General features: G+C 39.8%; 1 protein-coding gene across 12 annotated transcripts in view; it reads left to right on the plus strand.

Annotated features, from left to right (window-relative positions):
• Window positions 1-23,646, plus strand: part of PPP2R3A (protein phosphatase 2 regulatory subunit B''alpha) — a 1,177,159-nt gene that overhangs the window by 424,205 nt on the left and 729,308 nt on the right. For all 12 annotated transcript variants that reach the window (XR_004540589.1, XR_004540590.1, XR_004540592.1 and 9 more), the window contains 2 exons: window positions 22,910-23,013; window positions 23,310-23,412. Coding sequence is in view for 9 of the 12 variants with exons in the window: in XM_033957843.1 (XP_033813734.1) it covers window positions 22,910-23,013; window positions 23,310-23,412 (207 nt within the window). In the remaining 3 variants the exon portion in view is untranslated. The remainder of the gene's footprint in view (window positions 1-22,909; window positions 23,014-23,309; window positions 23,413-23,646) is intronic.

Raw genomic sequence — 23,646 nt, forward strand, 5'->3', positions numbered from 1 at the left:
CCCTCTGCTTAGATTTAAAAGAAGCAGGCAGTTGATTCTCCCCAGCGGACTGCGGGGGGGGGGGGGGGGGGCGGAGCTCAGACACCTGGCAGGATCGGGTCGATGGGCTCCCGGTGTTAGTGGCTAGTCCCTCTGCTTGGTAACACATGAGAAGTATTTTTTTCAAGCATTCAATTATTTAACCAGAAAATGTATAAATACCACTGTAACTTCCTGGTTTCGGGACTTCTGAAGCTGCCAGCTTGGGGGCTCAGGAGTCGCATATGCTGAATAAAACATTTGTGCTTTCTTCAAATCTCTAAGTTTTGTGGCTGACGAAAGTGACCTTTCATTTCCACAATTTTGGCCACTAGTGGAGAACTCCAGTTCTTTATAAGAGAAGTCAAAGAGCAGTTGGCGAAACTACATGTGCACAGTTCTTGGCATCTCACTGCTCAACCACTGATACAGTGAAAACATTCCTGCCATTTGCAACAAATGACCTACAGTGGAAGAAAATATAAGGCAATCGTGCTTCTGCTGGTTTGGTCATGTATGCAGATTGGAGGCATCACAACCCCCAAGATGGTTACCACAACAGCATCAGCCGGAGAGATGTGACTGAACATTATTTGGTCTTGTTGCCGGTCTGGTGAGGAGTAATTTACGGGTGAGAGGGTAATAACTTATTTTTCTGTGATTTTACAGTTCATATGATTATACAAGTTAAAGATAAATAAGTTCAGTTGGAGATGGTTATTATATTAAAAAAAAAAAAGTGGCATTGTTAATGTTCTATTAGGAACTCTTAGTCCTAGTGCCGGTTTTCAACACTTATGATTGGATAGGAATGATCTGTATTGATTGGATAGTAGAGCTGTCAATCCAGGAAAGATGTCATGAGATCAGAAAATGGGTGTGGCATGTTTCAACAACCCATTGCTGTAAAGTGAACACTATGAAAAACGAGAATCTTATTAATGATTCCCTAGTTCAGAGTTTTGCTTTGAATCAAAATCTGCCAGTAGTGAATTTCCTATTCTTTCAAACGCAGGCCATGGTTACTAAAATCGCTACAGTCTCATCAAGCCAGTGAAAGGTGTCGTCTCCCCGCAAAAGCATTACCTTTGCATCTCTGCTCTAACTATGCCCTTGGATATCCCAGCAGCAGTTTAAAGTAGCCTGAGCACTTGACACTTCAGTCACACTTTTGGCATTTGGAGTGATGAACTGTAATAAATTCAGTACATGTGACATAGTAAATGGCAGGAAACAAAGACCATAGAACACGACTGGTGTTAGTAATCCAAGAGTGGTAAAGGAGAAGTGTCCATCACATGACTGGTTATGACGGCAGGCCTAAGAAGAGGTTTGAAGATGGATGAAGCGTTAAGACCTTCAGTCCATCAAGTCAGGTGATCCGCACACGTGGAGCCCCAGCCAGGTGTACACCTGGCGTAATTTTAGTCACCCATATCCCTCTATGCCTCTCATAAGGAGATGTGCATCTAGTTTGCTTTTAAATCCTAGAACAGTGGATTCCGCAATAACCTCATCTGGGAGAGCATTCCAGGTGTCCACCACTCATTGCGTGAAGCAGAACTTCCTAATATTTGTCTTGGACTTGAAATACAGTCTGGACTGGAGTTATGAGATTGTATAGTAATGGTTTTATATTCTTTAATGTGAGAATGTTTTAGGAAGTGATTTATGCTATAATTTATTATCCTTTTTAGGAGAAGAGTTAAGAGCTGTAAGAATGTAAGCTGAATGTAGTTTAAATGAGGAAAGGGGGTGCTTGTTTTAAATTTGGTTATTGGTTTGACTGAGAAAGGTGTGAGTGAGTAGAAAGAATAGGTGTGTGGAGATGAGGTACCAGGTCTTATTGGAGTATAAAGGGTAATTGGGTAATAGTAGATTAAAAAAAAAATTGCTAGGATTTTATCTTATATAAATGAAAAAAAATGTACTATTCTTGTATTTTAATATATAACAACTGGAGTTCAAAACATATATATACATGATATGCTAGGGAATGGTGGAAGGTTTTCGGAGGCTCTAATTATATTATTCTCTTATTGTTTATGTTTAATTCTTGGAATTTAAGTCAAATTTGGATGATTGTTCTTTCAAATAGGGTATTTTAAAGGAGTAAATAAGTGAAGGGGAGGAGGATAGGTTTTGTTTTTGTATGGGGGGGATAATTTATGAAATATATTTGAAGTGGTGATTATTCTATACATCTAATGGCTATATTTTCCTTCGTTTATGATTATAAGTAGTACAGACATATGTTTAAGGCTTTAAAAAAGTTTCTTGGAATTTAGCTGCGATGCTGCATTTAATACAATGTCATTTTTGTTAAGATAGGATTTTATTCCATGAAGTATATACTACTGCTCAAAATGTTCAGTTATAGTTTAGTTACTGTTATTTGTTGAATAATAAGGATTCAGGTTTGGGTATATATGGGTGCCTAAGGGAGGTTGGTGGTTGCTAGTCATTATGCACGCTCCCAAGTTTATGAGATATTTTAAGGGAGGGGTGGGGAGGGGGTCTAGTTTGGGATTTTGGATGTGGGGCAAAATTATATCTATTTATATGTGCAAAGGAAAAGCAATTAAATATTGGGATGAACGTTATAATCACTTGTGATGGATTTAAAAATATTCTTATTGAATGTCAATGGCCTTAATTAAGAGAAAAAAATACTTAACTTTCTAAAACAACAGGATACAGATATATGTTTCATACAAGAGATATACCTGTCTGATTTTGAGTCAAGAAAACTGGAAGAAGGATGGGTAAAACATTGTTTTTTTTCGCTCCTGCTATGGGCAAAAAAGGTGGGGTAGCTATTCTGATTCATAGAAAATGTTTGGCAGTATTTAATTTGAGATCTGCAGATCCCTCAATGAGGTGGGTTCATGTGGACATGAGCTTGGGGAATAATTAATTGGCGCTCTTCAATATCTATGCCCCTAATTCTAATCAAATTGAATTTTTCAAAATTCTTCAGAGGCTGATACTACCACTGGCTACATCTAAAATAATAGTGGCGGGGGACTTTAATGCTGTTATGGATCCATTAATAGATAAAATCCCAGTAGCATAATCAAGTCACTGGGTTTAGATAACATGGTACAGTCTTGTGGTTTAAAAGATATATGGCGGTCTGTTGGCGGATCCTTCATTTTAATGCTCGGGAATTTTTGTTTTGCTCCCCTGTTCATAAATCATTCTCGCGAATAGATTATATTTTCGTTTTAGATCAATTAGTTCAGCAAGTAACAAAAGCCACCATAGATCCAATCATTTTGTCAGATTATGGTGGAATTTTGATTGAATTAAAAATGGATGAACAAGATTCTAGTAGACCTGTATGGAGATTTAATAATACATTGCTTGCGGATTCAAAATTTCTTGAAGAATTTCAATTAAAGATGAAGGAATATTTTCAAATCAATGTCTCAGAAGAAATCTCATTAGAAACAATATGGGATGCTTTTAAAGCTACCATTTGGGGGCAGATCATTTCATATGCGGTACATGTTAGAAAACAACTTTAAAAGGAATTTTCTGATTTGGAACAAGATAAGGAATTGGAGGCAAAATTGGCTGGGAAATGGGAACAAATTACTTTACAGGCCCTCTTAAAAGCTAAATATAAATATAATGAGATTTCTTCACAGTTGGCCAGGAAAGATTTGTTTTCTCAACAAGCTCTGTATTATGGAAACTCGAATAAAGCGGGAAGATTATTGGCCAATTACCTTAAAGCGAAAAAAAAGAAAAGTGAAAATTGTTGCGATTAAAGATGAAAAGGGAGAAACACATTCTCAAATTGGAAATATTTAAAAAACAATTTTAAAATTTTTATATAGCCTTATATTCTGAGCTTTATTCAAATAAGGAAATTGAATGTTTAGAGTTCTTAAAGTTAATTAAGGGACCTAAAATTCCCGAGCATATAAGAGGAAGTCTTGATGCGCCTGTATCACTGAAAGAATTACAGACAGAGTTGAAGTCCCTTAGAGTTGGATCTGGTCCAGGTGGTGATGGTTTCACTGTAGAGTTTTACAAATCATTCTAAATTATATCAGGCTCAACTAACTAAAGGTTGCATATCAAGTACTATGGCAGAATCTTTAACTATTGTTTTGCCGAAGCCAAATAAAGATCCTATGTTGGTTTCAAATTACAGGCCTATTTTCCTTGATTAACGTAGATAGTAAATTATTGGGTAAGTTATTGGCTTTGCGCTTGGCCAAGGCTCTCCCTTACATTATAGGTATGCACCAAACGGGGTTCGTTGCTCACAGACATTCTTCAAATAATACTAGGCTGGCTTTTCACATGTATCAAGCAATGGATTGGTTTGGTATTGGTTCCGGATTTATACAAATGATTCAAACCTTGTATAGCTCCCCGTATGCCAGATTATATATTAATATTACTTTTTCAGAGCGTCTTCATTTGGAGAGGGGGGTTAGAAAAGAATGTCCATTATCTCCTTTGCTGTTTGATATTGTTCTGGAACTCTTGTTATTAGCTATTCAACAGGCAGAGGAGATTCAGGGTATTCTTTACGCAGGTCGGGAATATAGTCTCTACTTACGCAGATGATATTTTGCTTCATTTGAGGAATCCTGAAACTACCACATTTACTTTTCCACATTTACTTGGTTTGATTGATAGATTTGGGAAATTTTCAGGATATAAGATAAGTTGGAATAAATCAGAGGTTCTTCCACTAAACATACACTGTTCCAAAGGATTATTTGACACGTTCCCTTTCCTTTGGAAGGAAGGAGGTATAAAATATTTAGGCATTTGGATTCAGAAGACGTTGGAAGAGACGATGCAAGTAAATGAGAAATCCTTATTACTGAAAGTCTCAGAAATGTGTAAGCATTGGAACCCATTACATCTGTCTTGGTGGGGGAGAGTTCAGACGGTAAAAATGATGATTTTGCCTGTGGTTTGTTACCAAATGGGCATGTTACCAGTTTATTTTCAGGGGTCCTTCTATAAGAAACTGAATAGTATTCTTACTAAATTTATTTGGCTGGGTAAAAATGCTAGAATTGCTTTAGTATCTTTACAAAAGCCGATTGCGGAGGGTAGGGGTAAATTTCCCCAACTTTTATAGGTACCATCAGGCCTATATAATGCGCCAGGGTATGTATTGGATCCTCCCCGAGCTCGTAGAGCATCTCCCAGATTGGCTACACTTAGAATGGAAAATTATGTCCCCTATGCATCTATCTCATGTTTTAAGTATCAGCCTACCTAGATATGCTAAGGACAATATTATAATGTTGGACACATGGAAAACAATTATATTTATTGATAAATTAACAGATATTCCTATAATGAAATCTACTTTTCAGTCCTTATGGTTAAACTCCAAGATTCAAGTAGGCAGTGCTGGGATCTCCTGGAAGAATTGGATGCAGGCAGGTATTCGGACATTGGATGATATATTATATCTAATGGGAAATGCTTGGTTTTTCACAGCTGCAACAATCATTTGGTATTTTAAAGTCTCAACATTTTATAGGTGGTTGCAGTTGAAGCAGGCTATTCAGAGTGGGTTCCCTGAATGGAAAAACTTATTATAGCTTGCAGATCCTTTGCTACCAGACAGATTTCGTAGGACATCAGGCCGCCCAGTGGTACAAATTAATTTCTGAATTTTTGAATAAAAAGCCAAAAAATAGGCTTAGAGATATTTAGAGCATCGAGATAAAACAGTATATTTCTGTATCTCGTTGGCCACGAATTTGGATTTGGAGGTTGAAATGTACAGTGTCAGCATCTATGAGACAAACTTGGTTATTTTTATTACATAGGATTTTTTTGAACCCCAGTTCATTTACAAAAACTAGACAGTTCTAAGTCTAATAGATATAGGGACTTTGGATCATCTGTTATATTTTTGTCCATTGATACTTAGGGGTCCTTTTATCAAGTTGCGGTAGGGGGTTTAACGCCCGTAATACTGCACGTTAAACCACCTGCGCTAGCCACTAACGCCTGCATTGAGCAGGCATTAGTTTTTTAGCCGGCCTTGGGGGTTAGCGCGTGATGAAATGTCTAACACGCTAACCCTGCTAGCGCTTGATAAAAGGACCCCTTAATTTCTGGAAGTCAATTTGGGGACAAATTAATCTTATTCTTGAATCAACAATTCCGTTAACTTATGAAGCCATAATTTGTGGTACGATATTACATCTTAAGCCTTCTTTGAATAAATATAAAAGCCGTCTTTTCTTGATTATGACGGGAATAGCTATCCAAATGACTACACGAAACTGGAAGAATTACGACAGACTTAATTACACATTTTGGTGGGCAAATGTTTGTACCACTTATAAGTATGAGATAATAAGAACATAAGAAGTTGCCTCCGCTGAGGCAGACCAGAGGTCCATCTTGCCCAGCGGTCCGCTCCCGCGGCGGCCCATCAGGCCTAATTGCCTGAACAGTGTCCCTGACTAATTTTGTAACTGCCTCTAATCCTCTAATCTTATCCCTATAACCTATCTCTACTCCTATCTGTACCCCTCAATCCCTTTGCCTTCCAGGTACCTATCCAAACCTTTGAAGCCCTGTAGCGTGCTCCTGCTTATTACATCCTCCAGTAGCGCGTTCCATGTATCCACCACCCTCTGGGTGAAAAAGAACTTCCTGGCGTTTGTTCTAAACCTTCCCCCTTTCAATTTCTCTGAGTGCCCCCTTGTACTTGTGGTTCCCCATAATTTGAAAAATCTGTCCCTGTCTACTCTTTCTATGCCCTTCATGATCTTGAAGGTTTCTATCATGTCTCCTCTAAGTCTCCGCTTTTCCAGGGAGAAAAGTCCCAGCTTTTTCAGTCTGTCAGTATATGAGAGGTCCTCCATACCCTTTATTAGCTTAGTTGCTCTTCTCTGGACTCTCTCAAGTACCGCCATGTCCTTCTTGAGGTACGGCGACCAGTACTGGACACAGTACTCCAGGTGCGGGCGCACCATTGCACGATACAGTGGCAGGATGACTTCCTTCGTCCTGGTTTGAGCAAGGGTCATCGACACCTTTGTGAAAGCTTCAGGTTTGAAAATAATAACACATGCAAAATGACACATTTTGCATTTATTGAATTAATTAACATTTATTGAATTATTGTTTCTATTTTTCCATTATGAGATCAAAAGCGTCAGCATAATTGCTTAACAGTTGCGCTAATGGGAGATCGTCATAGTGACCAAATGCTGGCCTTCTCATAACGGTCTCGTCTTCATATCTCATTTCATTCTATTATATAACTTTTAGCTCCGTGACATCATCAGTATAACAACCAATAACAATTCACCAAAGAGGTGGTCTTAAAAGTTTAGACAAAGGAAAAATCCCTCCACGTTTTCAAGTTAGGCAGTTTTAGAAAATTACTTTTGATTTCTGAATTAACATTATAACATTATTCAAAAGAATCTACAATTATTAACATGGTGCTGAAAAGTCCTCAACCTCTCCCTAAATTGACAGGTATAGCCTTACACAGTAACTTTAGTCTGGAGGAGGAAAACTGACAGCTTCATGTTACACTGACACAGTGCTAAGCGTGGGCTTCCAATGCCCCCCCTTCCTATGCTTGAGACTGACTCTAATTACTTCCAGATGCTGCTGTAGGATTTCTTTAGGCTGCAAAAATATATAAATATGTTTTTCAAAACTTATTCCTTTTGTTCAAACTACCCAGTCATACATAAATCACTCCAGTCATATTTGTTTCATTCATACTTTGCCTGGCCAAGCTTTTCCATTCAATAAATCATAATTTTCATTCAAAACTACATCCAATTCAGTTTGGGACACGCTATCCTTCTCTACCAGTTGAAAGCACAGCTGGTGTTAATTAACACCACGATGCTGAGAACAAAAACCTGGACACACAAAATGGATTCCGAAGGACAGAAAATATGGCAAAGACAGAGAACTAAAAATGAATTCCTTTGGTTTCCTTTCTGATCTGGCACAACAGCAAAATACCTAAGAAAACACCATTCTTTCCCTTATTTTAATCTTTAGTGTATTTTTTCTGGCTTTATCTACATTATATTTAGATTTTTTATTCACCTGTTTTTTGTACGCTTCTATTTGGGCGCGGTCCTTAACTAACACAGAATTATCTAACTAGAATTACCCAGAATCATACGAAAAACAGGCGCTTTTGTAGAAAAACTCCACAACAAATACTGCACTTATCATGTTCTGACATCCATTCCCATTACCGTCCCATAACCATCACCCCCCTGCTGGCCATGAGCCACTACTCCTCAGGTTGTGATACCCTTCTTAATGATGCCCAACATTTTGTTTGCCTTCCTTGAGGCTGTGGTGCACTGCGCCGACGCCTTCAATGATGTGTCTACCATCACTCCCAGGTCTCTTTCAAGGTTACTCACCCCTAGCGGTGATCCCCCCATTTTGTAAGTGAACATCGGGTTCTTTTTCCCTACATGCATGTCCTTGCATTTCCCTATGTTGAAGTTAATTTGCCACTTTATGGCCCACTCTTCCAGCGCTGTCAGATCTTTTTGGAGATTTTTGCAGTCCTCTATGTTTTCAACCCTGCTGTATAGTTTGGTGTCATCCGCAAATTTAATAACCTCACATTTGAATGCGGAGTGTTTGGGGTTTAGTAATACATTTAATAGGGTGTGGTGCCCATTGACTGCATTTGATGAATCGCACTAACGGTCTTGTATTAGATTTCCTTGTATTAGATTTCCTTGGGGGGGAGGGAAAGGTATTCTGATTACTAAAATTACTTAATTATAATATTTTAATTCCATATGTCTTCATCTATTAGTTTGGGGAGGGGGAAAAATGATTGTTTTATGTATTAATTGTGTATTTAAAGTGCCTTCTTTGGAGTGTTTATGTCTAAATTAATTGTATGGCACTGACAAAGTTTGAAAATTAATAAAGATTTTAAAAAAAAATTAATATCTGGATTTTTGAATAAGAAACCAAAGACTGGTTTTCGTGCCATTTGGAGCATTGAAATAAAGCATCAGATTACTGTGTCTCAATGGCCACAAATTTGGACTTGGAGGATGAAATGTACAGTGTCTGCATCTATGAGACAAACATGGTTTTTCTTATTACACAGAGCATTTTGGACCCCAGTTCGTTTATAGAAATTAGATAGTTCAAAGTCTAATAGATGCTGGCACTGTCATCTTGCACCCCTGGAGGTACTGCTAAGTCCCTCTGGGCAACCTGGGAAGTGCTTTGCTCCCAAATTCATGCATATGATGTATGAAGCTTGGCGAGAGTGGCGCTTGGGCTTCTCCTTACGAAAGGCACAGGGTCCCTAGTCAAAGCCATGCTCAAATGTTGGGGACCCAGGCAGTGCATGATTTGGACAAAGATGGTTCAGAGTCCATATCTCTGCTTTCTCAGTTGGGATCCTCTGTTCTTGGAGATTCAGCATCTCAGCTTGATGGGCTGTTAATGTTTCAAAGTTTTTCCACGACTCCCCAGGTCAAACGATAGTTCTGTAATCTAATACAGAGTTTCTCAACTTTTTCAAGCCAAGTACCCCCTAAGTCTAACAAATATCAGCCGAGTACCCCTGCCTAAGCTCCGTCCCAGACCCGCCCAGGCTCTGCCCCACCCCCATAATTATAGTATAGTGCAATTTCTTCCATTCATTTTTCATATACACACAATATAATACATAATGGTAACTACAAAATTTGAAAAACACAAAGCACACTGTACACAGAGAAAATGTTATCATTTATATTTGGGGGGCAGTTTCTCAAAGAGGTCAAGGCAGATGACTTTAAAATATGCAATGTCACCTCAGTAACAACTATAGAAAAACAGAAAAATATAGTGCAAAATATAGACAGCAGATATAAATTCTCAAAACTGACACATTTTGATCAGTAAATTGAAAATAAAATCATTTTTCCTACCTTTATTCCTCCTGTCCAAATCAAGAGTCAAAACAATGTTACTAACCTTTGATATCAGAGGGATTGTTCATAATGAATTTGTACCTACTGGACAAACAGTTAACCAAGTTTACTATTTAGAAGTGCTGAAAAGGTTGCGTGAAAAAGTTAAGATGAAAACAACCGGAACTTTTCACCAACAACCCATGGCTCTTGCATCACAACAACGTACCAGCTCACAAGGCACTGTCTGTGAGGGAGTTTTTAGCCAGAAAACAAATAAATGTATTGGAACACCCTCCCTACTCACTTGATCTGGCCCCCAATGACTTTTTATTTACCTGAAGATAAAGGAAATAGTTAAAGGAAGGCATTTTGATGATATTCAAGATATCAAGGGTAATATGACGACAGCTCTGATGGGCATTCCAGAAAAAGAGTTGCAAAATTGCTTTGAAGGTTGAACTAGGCACTGGTGTCTGTGCATAGCTTCCCAAGGGGAGTACTTCGAAGGTGACTGTAGTGATATTCAGCAATGAAGTATGTAACACTTTTTCTAGGATGAGTTCGTAAACTTAATTGTCAGACCTTGTAAAATGTACTGAATCCACCAACAATTGCATTGCTGTTTCTGATTTTAATGATCTTTTTGACATATACACTGCTAATGTTTTTTGTAGATACTCTGTTGCCTGAACATACAAAGTTTGGTGAATTATCATCAAGATCTTATAATGAACCCTACATTTCACTAGTAATCAGTGTAGTTGCTTCAAGATTAGTGTTATATGCATTGAATGATTTCCACCTACTAACACTCAGATTGCTGCATTTTTAAATTAACTGTAATGTTTTAATTGATGAGCTGCTCTGTATAAAGTCTATATAAAGAGTACAATTTTCTTGCTTCCCCCTTTGAAGAGGAGGTAAATAAAGAAAGCTCTAGAGCAAGCAAACAAGCAAACTCCCTAAAGGAAATTAGATGAACTAAATTCCCTTCTATTAGAGGTTGTGGCAAAGTGGTTAGAAACTGGTTGCAGGACCTCACACAAATGTGACATACTCACACACATGTTGTAGGTAAAAGTCAAAATACTCTATTTTTTTATTTATAATTCACCTATTATGTTGCTTGAGGTGATTAAGGCAGGAGAATCCTTTGGTCACAAATTTGAATTTTCTGCTTCAATCACTTCAAGCCCCCAGCCAATCAGATTTGAGGAACCACTATATATAAAGACAAACTGCAGACCTCACAGGATACCCTGAAGAAAGCCATGATGTCTGAAACATTGGTTTTACCTACCCAGATGTGGTGAGACCCAGGAAACTGCAACAATCATGATGCCAGTTGTGGAAGCCTAAGAGAGCACATAACCCAGCTTTACAGGGAGAATGTCTTTAAAATGCAAATTTTTGAACAAACTTTCCCACCAAAATTCACATTTATGACTGGTTGATTTTCCTGCCAAGATTCAAATTTGTGACCAATGGATTTTCCTGCTTCAATCACCTCCAAGTCCCAGCCATTAGATATATAAAGACAAACTGCAGACCTCATACTACTATTTGGGTTTTGGCCAGATACTTGTGACCTAGATTGGCCACCATGAAGACGGGATACTGGGCTAGATGGACCATTGGTTTGACCCAGTAAGGCTATTCTTATGTTCTTAATTCCCTGAAGAAAGCCACAAAATGATGCTGGGAAATACATCTTATACTGAAACTTAGCAAGTGAAATTAATAATTATTGGTTTGTTGCCTTGAGAATAAATATGACTGTTGGGTTGACTGGCTGAACCACCTAAGTCTTTATCTGCCTTCATTTACTATGTATGTATGTTACCTATCCAGACATGGCGAGACCTGGAAAACTGCAACAATCATGACACCAGCCACGGAAACCTGAGTGCCAAATAAAGACAAAGTAATCTAGTCTAGAGAAAGTCAAACTCCAAATCAGTATCCTGAAATCAGATCAAAGGGTCATAAGAACATAAGAATTGCCGCTGCTGGGTCAGACCAGTGGTCCATCGTGCCCAGCACACAAGGCGGCGGCCCCCAGGTCAAAGACCAATGCTCTAAATGAGTCCAGCTTCACCTGCGTACGTTTCAGTTTAGCAGGAACTTGTCCAACTTTGTCTTGAATCCCTGCTGGGTGTTTTCCCCTATAACCGACTCCAGAAGAGTGTTCCAGTTTTCTACCACTCTCTGGGTGAAGAACTTCTTTACGTTGGTACGGAATCTATCCCCTTTCAAATTTAGAGAGTGCCCTCTCGTTCTCCCTATCTTGGAGAAGGTGAACAATCTGTCTTTATCTGCTAAGTCTATTCCCTTCAGTATTTTGAATGTTTCAATCATGTCCCCTCTCAGCCTCTTCTTTTCAAGGGAAAAGAGGCCCAGTTTCTCCAATCTCTCACTGTACGGCAACTCCTCCAGCCCCTTTACCATTTTAGTCTCTCCTCTCTGGACCCTTTCGAGTAGTACCGTGTCCTTCTTCAGGTATGGCGACCAGTGATGGACGCAGTACTCCAGGTAAGGGTGCACCATGGCCTAGTACAGCAGCATGATAACCTTCTCCGATCTATTTGTGATCCCCTTCTTAATAATTCCTAGCATTCTGTTCGCCCTTTTCACCATCACCGCACATTGCACGGACGGCTTCATCGACTTGTCTATCAGAACTCCCAAGTCTCTTTCCTGGGAGGTTTCCAAGTACCTCCCCAGACATCCTGTATTCGTGCATGAGATTTTTGTTACCGACATGCATCACTTTACACTTATCCACGTTGAACCTCATAGGGTCATAGGTTTGATTTTGTTTAGAACATGTAACATAGTAAATGACAACAGCTAAAGACCTGAACAGTCCATCCAGTCTACCCAATTATAAAGTCACAATTAAATTGTATTTTTTCTTCGATATTTCTGGGACATAGACAGTAGAAGTTTTCCTGGTACAGTCCTTAAGTTCCAACTACTGGAGTTGCTGTTGAAACTCACTCCAGCCTATCCAAACCATCTTGTCATTTGCAGGATACAGAGCATAAAAATGTGCCCCTCACATTCCTCACGTTGTAAACTACTGGAATTTTCATCAAAGCCCTTCCCAGCCCATGTCACTGATAAAAATAACTTTGTACTGCCTTCACAAGTTATGCCTTAAAATTCAGCTGATCCTCTACTGCACAGCTTTAAATATAGTTAAAGGGAGCTTCAACTATCAAACAATATCTCCACCTGATAGTATAACTTTCTATCAGTTAACTTGCACCCCTTCACTTTTTAGATTTTTTAGAACCTCAGCACCACCACTCAGAGCTCAATTGGGTTTCATTGCTCTAAGCTTTATGTGCCAGCTCCTCATCGGTTCCTTAATTTTAATATCCGTCTTATATATTTAATGTATTGGCTTTTGTATAATTTATTTTACTTTATTTAACTTATAAGCATGTACTTAGCTTGCAACTTGTAGTCTCTGGCTAGGGGAAACATCACGCCGACATGTTTCGCTGCTAGAGCTTTATCAAGGCTTTGCCCCTATGAAACAGAACAAAAGCTATCAGCATCACCTTGAAAAAAAGACAGACATAGCTACATGTGTTTAAAGCTAAGCTGTCTAACACCTCCCACTTACCTATAAATTTAGCCGCCAACCTGTGACCACTCTGTCCTCAGATATGGCGGCGGCGTTCTTACTCAGATTTTAAATAGAGCGGAGCCCTGCTTTAGCGCGACCACGTCATCACGTTAGTGCCGCGTCAGCAGGCTCTCCGATCGTAAACTGCTGACTATATTGATTACATTAATATTAATAAAGAAGAGCCCTATTTTTTGGCTACCTCCTCACTCAGATGCGTGTTACATCAGAGAACCCCATTCTAACTCAGCATTTAAGCCTTGTGGGGTCACTGTGTTTAAGGTGTAAATCCATCGCTGTTCTTTATGATTCAAAAAATCTTCAATATTGCCTCCCTCCCGTCCCCATTCTACCTTTTCTATTATCCGCCACTGTATCTGCTCAATTGTGTGCTGATATTTTAAAAAATGTTCTACCATTGGAGCCTGGATGTTTTTCATTTTTATCCGTGATTTATGTTCATTTAGTCTTATATGCCAAAAAATAGGGCTCTTCTTTATTAATATTAATGTAATCAATATGGTCAGCAGTTTACGATCGGAGAGCCTGCTGACGCGGCACTAACGTGATGACGTGGTCGCGCTAAAGCAGGGCTCCGCTCTATTTAAAATCTGAGTAAGAATGCCGCCGCCATATCTGAGGACAGAGTGGTCACAGGTTGGCGGCTAAATTTATAGGTAAGTGGGAGGTGTTAGACAGCTTAGCTTTAAACACATGTAGCTATGTCTGTCTTTTTTTCAAGGTAATGCTGATAGCTTTTGTTCTGTTTCATAGGGGCAAAGCCTTGATAAAGCTCTAGCAGCGAAACATGTTGGCGTGATGTTTCCCCTAGCCAGAGACCACAAGTTGCAAGCTAAGTACATGCTTATAAGTTAAATAAAGTAAAATAAATTATACAAAAGCCAATACATTAAATATATAAGACGGATATTAAAATTAAGGAACCGATGAGGAGCTGGCACATAAAGCTTAGAGCAATGAAACCAATTGAGCTCTGAGTGGTGGCGCTGAGGTTCTAAAAAAGCTAAAAAGTGAAGGGGTGCAAGTTAACTGATAGAAAGTTATACTATCAGGTGGAGATATTGTTTAAAATTCAGCTGTACATCCAGCACAGTTTCAAGACTCACAATCTGATGCTGTACAGGAGCAAGACAGCCCTGGAGTTTTACTGGATCAGTTTCACACAAAGGGATATATAATCAGCTCTGTTAATTCACAGGCTTAATCCTTTGTAATTATAGTCTCTTTTTTTTCTCAGTATAGTCACAGGAAATACTGTATATACTTGAATATAAGCTGACCTGAATATAAACCGAGGTAAGCTTCCCTCCCAAAAGGGGGGAAAAGTTGACTCAAATATAAACCAGGGAGTTAATATTCAAGTGCCCTGCCCTACCAGACTTTGTACCCAATCCCCCTCACTCCCTCCCCTGCTCTGCCAGGATCTATACCCAGCCTCCCTCCCTTCTGAGCACGTTTACTGCATCTCATATGGTACCTTTCGACGCCAATAACTCACACAAAAATATGCATTTTCATAAAAATAATATTTATTCAATTTATATCAAAATTAAATTTGATGTTAAAATTAGAAATAAAATGCCAATTAATTATATACATTTCCATAAAACATAACCCCATAATTATTGTTTGTGTGAGGGAGACCTGTTGCACATGAGACAAAATTATTTATGCGTGTGGAGAAAGATCTCCACAGAATCAGGGCTGTGTAGTTGCTTATATAATTGTAAAACGTCATCACTTCTAGCTCCAATCCTTAATCAACTCATCCTTTTAGAAGGTGGGATTATTTCAGACAAAGAAAATTCCTTAGGTTTTTTTTTTGTTTATCCAGGGCAAGTTACACCCTAACATACAAAATATAAAAATACATACAACATATACCGGTCACATCAATGACAAACATCACAATAGAGTAAGTTGTACACTTACATACAAAATATAAAGATAGGCTTAAAGAAAAGTTTACAAAGTATAGAAGCTAAATATATTTGTTTCAACAATTGCTAAAACATTCTAAATATGAATTTAGGATTACATAAAATCATATGATAATGTGTACTCTTAAAATGAAAACTCCTTAGCACCACTATATTAGTGTAGTAAAACTACCAGTGTACCAAAAGAATACAAAACTTGCTTTTAGAAAGAAAGGATATATCTTATCCTTAACCAGTACCTTTTTTATAGGCTAACAAAAGATCCTCATTCTCAAAAGATTCCCAGAAGTATGCATTATTGAAGATAGACAATGATTTTACCCTTAGAAAAAGATATGAAAAAGATATATTTTATGAATCATCATGTCTTTCTACAGTCTTAAAGAATGAATCATAAAGCTGTTTCTGATCAAGGTAATTTTCTCCATAAAAAGCAGCTGACGGTTTTCACAAACACAAACACAAGCTAATTTCTTCTTCAATACCTCTGCTTCAAGAGCCAGGTGGGTTACACAAGTTTTTCCTACAACTTACATTACCTACACTAATAGAGAAAAGACCAGTTTGTGAATAGAAAAATATTATTAAATTAGGAAACTTATATTTTAAATCTAGTTTTAAGGATATTTCACTAGGCAAAACCCAAACAGAAGGTCATGTTTCCATGGTAATAATTGATATTTTCCCCAATATCCTGTTCTGACCTCCTGCTTTTGCATTGGAATGTGGCTTGAGATCAAAAGATCATTGGCCAGACTGCACAAAGTCTTCACGGTTAATTTTCTAAAGTTTAAACCTCATAAAATATCAATAAGTTTTTAGAACTTTTCCTTTTGAATATCACACATGCAATCATGCAATCAATCGTTTCATTCATACATATTTCACAGATTCAATAAGTATTAAAGCACATAGAGAAGATTTTAACACATAAACTTCCCTCGCTCAAGAATGTGAAATCATATATCTTCATTACAACTAGGCCAGAAGTCAGAGGCCCTTCCAACCAGTCTCTTGTTGCCTACTAGTATAACAAAGAACAGGCTTAAGGTGGGAAAACTGAAGTCTTATCTCTGTAGCTTACAAAATAAGAGGGGGAGCAGTCCAGTTGGTCAGAGAACCAAAGGCAGGAATATGAAATCTATTCAGAATTAAAAGAACTATTTTTAATTCTTTACCTCTACAGATGTTTATGCAGTTAAGTCTTTTCCCAAATCTTACTTAACCAGCAAATTACACAAATTTATATATATTATTCCTATGATTTGATTTTCTTACTATTTATTCCCAGTTTTTCTGGCTCTTAACTGTATCCTACATTCAGGATCCACGGCTGGAGAGATGGACATACACCAGGGACACAGACCTGCGGCTAGAGAGACAAGAGAAGATAGAGAGGACAGCAATCGTCGTGGGGGATTCCATCATCAGACACATCAACAGCCACATAGTGGGAGGAAGAAAAGATTGGCTGGTGACCTGCCTACCAGAGCCAAGGTAGAAGATATAATGAGCTGCATCGACAGGATCATCAACAACGTGGAAGGGGAAGATACGGCGGTGGTGATCCATGTGGGGACAAACAATGTGAGCAACAGGAACTACAGCAGGGAAACACTGAAGGACCAGTTCCGGATGCTAGGAAGGGAGCTGAAGACCAGAATGGCAAGGGTAGCGTTCTCGGAGATCCTGCCAGTACCCAGGGCCGATGAGAAGAGGCAGATGAAGCTGCAAGCAGTCAACTTATGGATGAGGCGCTGGTGTGAGGAAGAAGGATTCCACTTTGTGCGCAACTGGATGACGTTCTGTGGAAGAGCAAGCTATACAGGAATGATGGACTCCACCTCAGCGGAGATGGAACAAAGCTACTTGCAAGCATCATCAAATGATAAATTGATAAATTTTTAAACTAGGAAGAAGGGGAAAGCTGACAGTCAACCAAGAGTCGATGGTTTGGGAAATGGTAACCCAGAGGATACCATGCAGGAAGATTGAAGGGAAGACTCACTGGATCATAGGCGAGACAGAAATCCTGACGGATTGAAAGGGACACAAGAGAGAAGGACATGCAAGAAAGTAACAGCCGCAAACTCAAGTGTATGTAAACGAACGCACGGAACCTAAGGAATAATATTGGGGAATTAGAAACTATGGCATAAAAAGATAATGTTGACATCATCGGTATCATGGAAACATGGTGGAATAAGGAAAACATCTGGTACACTGTGCTACCGGGATGCAAGCTATACCGCAGAGACAGAGTAGGACAAAAAGATGGGGGCTATTTCCCTATACATCAAAGAGGGAATCGAGTCTACTGGAGAGAACATGCCGGAACCGAAAAATAAGGTAGTCTCTATGGGCCAAAATACCAGGAACAAATGGAACAGAAACGAAGATCAGCATCTACTACCAACCCCCAGGGCAGTCCGAAGAAACTGATGGAGAAATGACGGATGAGATTAAACACAACTACAAGGGAGGCAACACAGTTATCATGGGTAATTTCAATTATCCAGGGATAGACTGGAACCTAGGCACCTCCGGATGCAGTAGGGAGACCAAGTTCCGGGATGCTGTAAGCGATTTTTTTCCTGGAATAACTTGTCAAGGAAAATATGAGAGGAAATGCAATTCTGGACTTAATTCTAAATGGACTACGAGGACCGGCGCAAGGCGTAGAAGTAGAAGGGACGCTGGGAAACAGTGATCACAATATGATCCACTTGAACCTGAACACAGGGGCAAAACATCGATCCAGAACAATGGCCATGGCAATGAACTTCTGAAAAGGGAATTACGAAGGGATGAGAATCATGGTGGGGAAGAAGATTAAGAAGAGGATAAGCACTGAAAAAACACTAGAGCAAACATGGTCCCTATTTAAGGACACAGTCACCAAGGCGCAAAATCTATATATACCGCGTTATCAACAAGGGATCCAAGAGGAAAAAGAACAAGGAACTGGCATGACTCACTGTAGCTGTGAAGGAAGTGATCAGAGACAAGAAGACTTCGTTTAAGGAATGGAAAAGGTCAAAAACGGACTAAAACTGGAAAAAGCATCAACATCAAAGCTGATGCCATAAGGCGGTAAGAGGAGTCAAAAGAGACTGAGGAAAAAATAGCCAATGAGGCAAAAAACTTCAAGCCATTCTTTTGATATATTAAGGGGAAGCGTAGGAAGGAAACGAAGGAAGCGGTGAGGCCGTTGGATGACCATGGAATAAAGGGAGTACTAAAGTAGGACAAAGCCATTGCCAACAAACAGAACACATTTTTTCTGTCTGTATTTACCGAAGAGGATACATACAACATACCAGAAGCTGACAGGCTATAAGACGGGAAACTGACAGGGTTGACGGTCAGTCTTGAAGAGGTATGCAGGCAGATTGATAGACTTAAACATGATAAATCCCCAGGACCGGACAACATCAATCCGAGGGTAATCAAGGAACTGAAAGGGGTTATAGTTGAACTGCTCCAACTAATAGCCAATCTGAAGATCAAATCAGGAAGGATTCCTGAAAACTGGAAAGTGGTGAATGTTACGCCGATCTTCAAGAAAGGTTTGAGAGGAGATCAGGAAACTACAGACCGGTGAGTCTGACCGGTAAATATGGTAGAAGCGCTGATAAAGGACCGTATCATTGATCACCTTGACGGACACAATCTGAGGACCAGCCAGCACGGCTTTAGTAATGGAAGATCTTGCTTGATGAACTTATTGCACTTCTTCGAGGGAGTAAACAGACAGATAGACAAGGTCGACATTGTATATCTGGATTTTTAGAAGGCGTTCGACAAGGTCCCACATGAATGACTACTTTGAAAAATTGCGAACCATGGAATCAAGGGTGAAATACGTGAATTAAAAACTGGTTGGCGGATAGGAAACAGAGAGTGGGGGTAAATGGACAATATTCAGACTGGAAAAGCGTCACGAGTGGAGTGCCACAGGGTTCGGTGCTTGGACCCTTGCTCTTCAACATATTTATAAATGACCTGGAAATTGGTATGACAAGCGAGGTGATTAAATTTGCAGACGATACAAAGTTATTCAGAGTAGTGAAGACACAGAATGATTGCAAAGACCTGCAACGTGACATAAACACGCTCGATAAATGGGCGCAACATGGCAAATGAGATTTAACTTGGATAAGTGTAAGGTGATGCATGTTGGTAACAAAAATCTTTTTCACAAATACAGGATGTCCGGTGCAATACTTGGAGAGACCCCCAGGAAAGAGACTTGGTAGACAAGTCAATGAAGCCATCCGCGCAATGCGTGGCGGCAGCAAAAAAGGCAAATAATGCTAGGAATGATTAAGAAGGGGATCACAAACAGATCGGAGAAGGTTATCATGCCATTGTACCCGGCCATGGTACGCCCCCACCTAGAATATTGTGTCTAGTACTGGTCGCCATACATGAAGAAGGACCTAGTACTACTCGAAAGGGTCCAGAGAAAAACAACTAAAATGGTTAAGGGGCTGGAGGAGTTGCCGTGCAGTGAGAAATTAGAGAAACTGGGCCTCTTCTCCCTTGAAAAGGAGAGACTGAGAGGGGACATGATCAAAACATTCAAGATAATGAAGGGAATAGACTTAGTAGATAAAGACAGGTTGTTCACCTTCTCCAAGAACGAGAGGGCACTCTCTAAAAGTTGAAAGGGGATAGATTCCGTACAAGCGTAAGGAAGTTTTTCACTCAGAGAGTGGTATTAATCTGGAACGCTCTTTCTGAGGCTGTTAGAGGGGAAAACACCCTCCAGGGATGCAAGACAAAGTTAGACAAGTTCCTGCTGAACCAGAACGTACGCAGGTAAGGCTACACTCAAGGCACTGGTCTTTGATCTAAGGGCTGCCGCGGGAGTGGACTGCTGGGCACCATGGACCACTGGTCTGACCCAGCGGTGGCAATTCTTATGTTCTTATGTATCTCTTTCCCAGAGAAGCACCTAAATTTTCATATGCTTTAAATTGGGCATTGCCTTATCTAGCAATTTTATCTCTAGCTAGTTTACCCAAAACCATATGGAAAGTAGGTCTCTTTTTTATGCTTCCGTATTTCAAACAAATACCATTTACACTGTCTATCTTAGGGCGGCTTGCTACACCCTCATTTATATGAGCCAAAAGGCCACATCCTCACTTCCTTCCCTGCCAAGCTCTGCACCATGTCCCCCCTCCCTGCCTTGTACCCTGTCCCCTCTCCCTCCCAATGCCTTTCAGGCCTCCACCGGGCCTGCTGTGAGACCTGGTGGTCCAGCGGTGGGCCTGGACAGGAGGGATGCCAACTGTTTCAACTTGTACCTCCCTCCTTCTTCCCCTATGTATCTTTAAAATCCCTGGTGGTTCAGCGGTGAACCAGAGCAGGAGCGGTCATCCTGTGCTCCTGCCCCATGTAGAGCCACTAGTGAATGGCTGCCATTAGTCCTACGAGAGCTCCCTGGGCCACCAGGGAATTGAAAGGTATGCAGGGGAGGTGGGGGGAAGTGAAAGTTTTTAGAGTCGACTGGAACAGAAGATGGATCCACCACTGGACCACCAGGTCTTATGGCAGACCTGGTAGAGGCCTGCAACAGGTCCAGGAGGGGGGAGGGGACGCTGACTGAAATATAAGCCAAGACCCCCATTTAAATCTCAGCTTATATTCGAGTATATATGGTACTCTTAACAAGGCTGGCTTCTAGCAAGGCCTAAACATTGTGGCTCCTAATTTGTCTTGGGACCTGTCTGGAAATATTCCAGAATCAGGTACTCTGGATATATGTCAAGGTTATCTCTTGCCTTGGTAGTCTTCCTTATATGTATATATTAACTCTTGGAGGATGAGTTGAACACAAACAGTTTCCTACCTAGGGAAACACTTAAGCACAAGCTAATTGTCTTCCTTGGCACTTCCCTCAAGTTACAGTAGCCTTCTTTTTGCATATGCTTGGAGGTCCTTAATCTGAGCTGCTCCCTCAGAGGCTTTTGCAGTTGGGGCCTCCTAGAACATAAGGTGCAGGTATCTGAGCTAAAGCCACTCTTCTTCCCTGGAACTCCCCTGAAGTAACAAAACACCCTAGGAGGATCTTTGCTCTGGACTTCCCCCTTGGAGACTTCTTCCCTCAGGGCCTTTCTGTCCTTTTCTGCCATAGGGCTTTTAACTTTCTGCTTGAGTCCCACCTTCCTGACAAGACAGGCTAACATACCTATTCTTAAGGTGACTCTGCCTCAGTAAGGTTCTCTTGTACCACTCCCTCCCTCACAGAGGTATGGAAATTAATGACTAAATAAAAATGAGTCAATATTCAATCTGGCAGTAGTGCCTGCCCATTTAAACCATACCTAAGTGGGCAGTGCTAATGAATAATGAATATTGACTGTCTGCCCCAGCACAATATGGTAGTGCAGACACTGGCAATTTTCAATGCCAGTGCCTACATGCCTAATGGTGCAGATAGGACTACATCAAAAGTCCTATCTTTGTTGGTTAGGTATGCGGGTTTTGGCAGTCAGTATTGGCCAGCACTTGAATAACTTCTGGGCTTAGAAGACACCTGGATAGTCAATGCCAGTACCAAGACATGGCCCAGCATTGAATATCTGGGTCTAATTCAACCCACAGCTGTTAACAGCTTTAAAATTGCTGATCGTTGTAGGCTGAATATCACCTAAAAGAACTATCACACAACTAAGGTATTGCTGAACATATGAAACAAAGCAAAAAATGTTTCTATTTTTGAATGCAAATGTTCAGAGTTGAAAATTTATTATTGTTGCATAGAGATGACAAAAGGTTCAGCAAGCTATAAATTCAGTATATATTGCCAAAAATCCATTTTTAAACAGTTCAAACAATTTTTGTTGTAGATGGCTGTATGGCTAGAAAATAAAAATAGAAATGTGTATTGAACGTGTACTAAACAATACAATATATACCCATTTCTGAAGACAAGACATACTCTTTAAATCCACATATATAAATAAAACAAACCAAACCCAGTCAAGGATCATTGCTGAATATGTAATATTTGCATCTCTGACTCCAGAAAATTAGACTGTTGCAGAGAATGCTCATAAACTCTACAGAGATAATACAGCATTGCTTTAATATTGATACCTAGTGATATACAGAACATGGTATTTTTTTGTCAATAGATTCATGAGAACTGTTTTCCTTGCTTTCTTGCCCAGAGCAGATCATGGGATGGCTTTTTCATGAGAATCACACAGGAAAGAAAAAGGAGAGAGGATATGTACAGGAATATGATAACAAAAGATCATATACAGAGTTTAGGTTCAATGTTTCACTTTTGTGAGGATTCTGGAATACATGAGAGAATCCCCTAGTTACTCTGTTCTTATTACAGCTTGTTTTGTTTGCAGGCCTCTGGTTGCCCATTATACTGGAAAGCCCCTATGTTCAATGCAGCTGGAGGAGAGAATACAGGATTTGTCTCTGTACATTCATTTATAGCCATGTGGAAAAAGTAAGTATGCAGAACTAAGTGTCACTATGGGGAGAGTGCATATGTAGCAATGGGAAGTAGAGAGTCATACAGTAATGAATATACAGTATATGAACCCAGCTGGGTAACCTGCTATTTCTTCTTATTCCTTGAGATGATACAGGCACTTTGGTCTCAGTTTGTGTGCACTATATCCAGCATAGACCTACAAGATATTATATACTCCATACCTGCATAAGTCATCCTGCACTGCAGCAAATGATAAATCCATACCTTTCCCTTTCTCTCTCCCTTCCCCCTACCCCTCTCTCTCTCAGATTATTGCAGATGTGTCATGATGATACTTCCAGATTTCTTTACCTTCTGGCCAAACCAGGTAGTAACTGCTTGGAGCAGGAAGACTTCATCCCTCTTCTGCAGGTATAGTCTTACTCCATTTCCTTCTTGTCCTCTTGCAAGTAGAGCTTTGTTTATCTCTATCCTGCCAGCAAAGCTTCATGTCATACCCTTCCTATATCATCTCACTTCATCCTTTCGTTGCTAGTACAATTGCACATATGTAAGGCGGTTCTATAAATTAAGCACTGTTACATGCTAATTACTTGCCTAGTTTATTAGAATAATTGCATGTGCACATACATGCATAAACACCAT

Source organism: Geotrypetes seraphini, chromosome 9, assembly GCF_902459505.1.
Source record: "Geotrypetes seraphini chromosome 9, aGeoSer1.1, whole genome shotgun sequence".
NCBI classification, from domain to species: Eukaryota; Metazoa; Chordata; class Amphibia; order Gymnophiona; family Dermophiidae; genus Geotrypetes; species Geotrypetes seraphini.